Consider the following 5,014-nt stretch of genomic DNA (forward strand, 5'->3'; position numbering starts at 1 on the left):
CGGTTGAAATACCGGATTGACTGGTATTTGGGAATCCCACTGGTGTAAAGTCGCTGTTATGACAACTGAAAGTCACATATCGCTGACATATTGACGTCTCTGTCTCAGAGTGGTGTGAACAGTTTTGACAGGATGACATGTTTAATGTCACCTCGTTTTTTTGTAGATCCTGGAGTCTCTGTGGGTGGTGATGAGCAGAAATGTCGGCCTCCTCATCTCCACGACGACCACTCTCCTCACTGTCCTGTTCCACAGCGGCACGGCTCTGCTCAACTTTGCCCTCAGTCTGGTATGAAACACTAAACCATAAGTAGGGGGACAAAAACCCCAAAAAAGGCTTAAGTTTTAAAGGTAACCTGAGGAGACACAAAGCACAACTATAACCTTTATAACTTTAATATGTCTAGTGTTTGAAGTGGGTGTATATACTGTAAATATTTTACCATGAAATGAGTTTATTTGGTTGATGGTTGCATCTTCACAAAATAGAGAAAAATTCTGTTATGCACCAAAATACTTTTTGTATATGAAGACATACAGTATTTTGACTTAATTGCATTAATTTATGAGATTATTCATTTTGCATTGAACCCAGCAAAAACATACATTTATACATACAAATATTTGTTTGATATATATTGATATTAAAAATGGCCAAAAGAATAAGAGATGATGGAGGAGGCAACAATAAAGAAGTCAAGTGAGGAACTGTGGTAAAAGTGTGTAGTGGTCTCATTAAGGTTGGTAGCGGAGCTCTTGTGATCGCAGTCACATACATTTTTATGTATCTGTTTTAATTTAAAGGACATTTGTGTTCTTGATCTAGACAATGCACATAAGCATTATATTTATCCCTTAAATCTCACTTGAAGATCTAGAAGTTAAAACAACCTCTGCAGACTGCGCTCAATGGAAGCATTTGCAGCAGATCTTGAAGCTTGATACGTTTGTAAAGGGCATGATTATTCTTAGTGGTACATGCTTCAGTGATGAAATAGACGAGTCACATGTGCAACTGGACTCTGTTTCTTAATGTGTTTTTCTGACCGTTAGTACATGTTGAATAATCTCAGGTTTTTTTTGCAGTTTTTTGGGGGGTATTTGCAGCAGCAAATTGCTCATGATTGTGCTGTTTACTATATATACGCAGGTGATTTTCCTGACTACTCTCTTCTACCTGCTGAGCTCCAGTGGTGAATACTACAAACCTGTCAAATGGGTCATCAGCCTGACCCCCCTCTCACAGCCCGGACCCTCCTCAAATATCATCGGCCAGTCTGTCGAGGAAGCAATCAGGTACTCACACACAAAAATGTTTTATGCAATCTAAACTCATATCTATGGGAGATTATTTTTAGCTCTGTGCGTATGTGTGTGTGTGTGTGTGTGTGTGTGTGTGTGTGTGTGTGTGTGAGTGTGCGTGTGTGTGTGTGTGTGTGTGTTTTGCAGGGGAGTGTTTGACGCCTCTCTGAAAATGGCTGGCTTCTACGGCCTCTACACTTGGCTCACTCACACCATCTTTGGCATCAACATAGTCTTCATTCCTTCTGGTGAGTCAGCATGTTCGCAGCAGATCGCGCCGTCACTTTAGCTGCACCTGCAAAGCCTCAGTTGGTGATTTCTCACTTTTTTAATCCTCTCTCTCTCTCTCTCTTGGCCCGAAGCTTTGGCTGCCATCCTTGGTGCTGTGCCGTTCCTGGGGACCTACTGGGCAGCGGTGCCGGCGGTGTGCGACCTGTGGTTGGTGCAGGGTGAAGGCGTAAAGGCCGTGCTGCTGCTGATCTGCCATCTGCTCCCGACGTATTTTGTAGATACAGCTATCTACTCTGACATATCGGGGTATGTATGTGCGACACCAGCTTGTGTTCGTGTTGTTTGAGCTTCCTCTCGGAGCATTGACACATTTGACCAACAAACTTAAACAAACCCCAAATGCACCCAAACATGGCTTTGAAAGGAAGCCATTCTCTGAGCTATAAACAGTGTGTCCGTTCGCCTCAGCTGTTCGAGAGAGACCTAATGAAAACACCAGACGTGCCAGATAATGCTCCATCTCAGCTGCTACTGGCAGCCCAGCCAAGTCTCCCCGTCTGTTTTCCCTTTGCAAAATATTACAACCTTCTTGGTTAGAATTTATTTAGTTGAGGTGTCACAAAAATAACAAATTTGAATTAGGCCTATCATAAAGATAAACATAAATTTATGGTGAAACAAACATTTAGTAAAAAATGTCTTTGAACAAGAATCATATGGGTGTTTTTTTGTTGTTTTTTTCTTGTGACAAATTTAGTTACATAATTAAGTATTTTCGAAGGCAAAGTTTAGATTCATGGTTTTGGTTCAGTCATTTTAAGTCATTTTAATGCTGTGAATATCAACTTGGATAGATTCCAAGTCAATGACAAAGATTTTTCAGTTGCATTTATATATTTTAAATCAGTTGTTTATCGTTTTGTAATTTAGTTGTCAGGGAAACCTCCTAAATCTCTTTTAATGACATTGGAATGGCATTCAGTACTAAAACTTTAAATGATATACATTACTATGAATTCTTGTGTAACGGTTCTATGCCATACTGTACAATGACATTTTTGTGACATATACTATGACATTTTAAAAAGATACTATATATTGACATTGTTAAATACACTATATAGTTACATTTTTAACATAATATACCACGACTTATAGTATTGTCTGTTCGTGACATACTATACTATGAAATTTTTCAAACATTTCAACATCCAGTCAGACAAAAACAATTTAAAGTGCTGTACAGGAGCATAGTAATACATTAAGAAAACATTAAAACCGCATTCACGCAATAAAAAACAGTCAAAAAAGTAAAAAAGAGAGCATACTTTATTATACCTTTTTTTCACAAACACTTTACTGAAAAAAAAAATGCTATTCCATATTTTTTTTTAAACATACAATATGTCACTTTTTAAAAATGCACCATACTATTACTTCTTCTGACATTCTTTACATACTTTACTATGACAGTTTTTAAACAGTATACTCTTACTTCTTTTTGACATTTCTTTGTAATACAGTTTCGTGTCTCCATGTCACAGGGGTGGACACCCGTACTTGACAGGTCTGGCAGTGGCAGGTGGAGCGTACTACCTGGGGCTGGAGGGCGCCATTATCGGGCCCATCCTCCTCTGCATCCTGGTAGTTGCAGCCAACATCTACAGTGCTATGTTAATGAGCCCCAGCTCTGCAGCTCCAACACCAGTGCAGTCCAGCTGGCCGCTCCACCCCCTCAGGTAAGCACAAAATCTGAAACACACTTAGAGCTGATTGAGTCTTCAAAAAAATGCAACCATACTATTGTTACTTGTCACTCTCAGGACCTTTGCAGATTCCACGCCCTCTGTCCTCAAAATGACCAGTGAGTGAGAGCAAGAGGGTGTGACACTGTGGATGTCACCTGGCTTCCTATTGGCTGGTTCCTCAGGGGGAAGCGCTCCACCCTGCGCCGCTCGGCTCTACAAGAATCGGCCACGACCGAGAAGAGATGGCGGCGTAATGGCTGGTCCCCTTTGTCATCTGCTTACCAGAGCTGTTTCTCTGAGCAATGTGGCACCAGCTGCTCTCAATCAAGACCCTAAAATTACAGATGCGAGCATTACTCGTGTTCCCTAACATGGACCAATGACATCGCATTGGACATAATGATAATGAATGACGGAGACATTAATGCTAACCACATTAATATTAAAATTACTGTAGAGTTTGTGGTAAATTGTAAGACAATATATTTTATCTACAAAGCCCCTGATTTCCACCCTGCACACCCTGGCTCTGTTTTAAGTGTGTGTGGTTGTGCAGTATTTATACTCCCTACCTCTCTCCTCTTGGAGGCTCAAGTAGAGTTTGTAGTGAGGACCATAAAAGTCCTCGCGCCTGGCTCAAGAAACGATTTGTGGACTGTTGTTTAGTTTAACTTAATCATTCACGTTTCAGTGATAGTAACTGTGAGTTTGCAACACTAGATTTCTGTTTTGATGAACATTCACACTCCTGGACCAGGCGTTGTTACTGCAGTTTCACGGTTTTAGGTAACTGTACAGATGAATTACAGCTAAATGTCTATGCTTATTGTTTTTAAGTAAACTGCTTTAGTAGAACCGATTAGACTTTCTGCTTTTAGGGAGTCTGTGCTGAAGCCCGTGGTCTCTGAGGGTTTCTGTTTCTACATTTTTAATTTATTTTAAACTTTAAGGATAACTTTGGTATGTGGCAGCCTGTTTTGTTGCTGCTGGCTGCAGTGGTCTCATGAAATTCCTGACCATTTTCAAATATTGTTGTAATTTTTAGTCATTTACACACAAAAGAAACATGGGAAAATTGGGTCCAGGTTGAAAAATGCCTAAGTTACCCTTTCACATTTTGCTTTACACACTGTGAGTGCACATAAACACATGTGTGCAACAATGTTTTGTATTTTTATTTATTTTTTTAATATTCTTTTTATTATTTTTTAACAGATAATTTTATTGGGTCCTGTATAACTAGATTTTTTTAATTTTTATTGAGTACTGCAATTACTGATTCTTTCCATTTTTGTTTTTGGTCATAGTAAAGTATGCCATCAAAAATTATGCAAAAATGACACGGTATAGTGTGGTGTCCAAAATCTTGAAAAAAAAACATAATAGGACAAAATGTTGTCTGAACTCGTGCAACAAATGTCTTAGTATAACATTTCATCGGAAACACAAAAACGTCATAGTATAGTATGTCGTCCGAAATCATGCCATAAACGTCATAGTACAGCATGTCATCTGACATCATGCAAACAAATGGCGTAGTGTATGTTGTCCGAAATCATGAAAGTCATAGTATGGTCTGTCGTCTGAAATCACACAAAAAAACTTGTAGTACGTTGTCTGAAATCATGCCAGAAAGGCATGATTTCAGACAACGTACTACAATGACCAAAATGAAAGAAATGACCAAAAAAGCAAGGCTATAGTATGGCAACAATGTCAAAAAATGACGTGTC

The 5,014-nt window shown here is 39.2% G+C and overlaps 1 protein-coding gene across 1 annotated transcript; it reads left to right on the forward strand.

Moving 5' to 3' along the window:
* Positions 1 to 166: 166 nt before the first annotated feature.
* LOC121965628 (transmembrane protein 245-like) lies at positions 167 to 4,443 on the forward strand (the record flags this gene model as incomplete). The annotated part of the gene is made up of 6 exons (XM_042515760.1): positions 167 to 289; positions 1,151 to 1,296; positions 1,450 to 1,550; positions 1,665 to 1,839; positions 3,078 to 3,272; positions 3,357 to 4,443. Coding segments are annotated over 6 exons (789 nt in total), but the record flags the coding sequence as incomplete, so codon positions are not given.
* Positions 4,444 to 5,014: the final 571 nt, after the last annotated feature.

The sequence above is a fragment of the Plectropomus leopardus genome, unplaced genomic scaffold (genome assembly GCF_008729295.1).
Source record: "Plectropomus leopardus isolate mb unplaced genomic scaffold, YSFRI_Pleo_2.0 unplaced_scaffold20936, whole genome shotgun sequence".
In the NCBI taxonomy this organism is placed as follows: Eukaryota; Metazoa; Chordata; class Actinopteri; order Perciformes; family Serranidae; genus Plectropomus; species Plectropomus leopardus.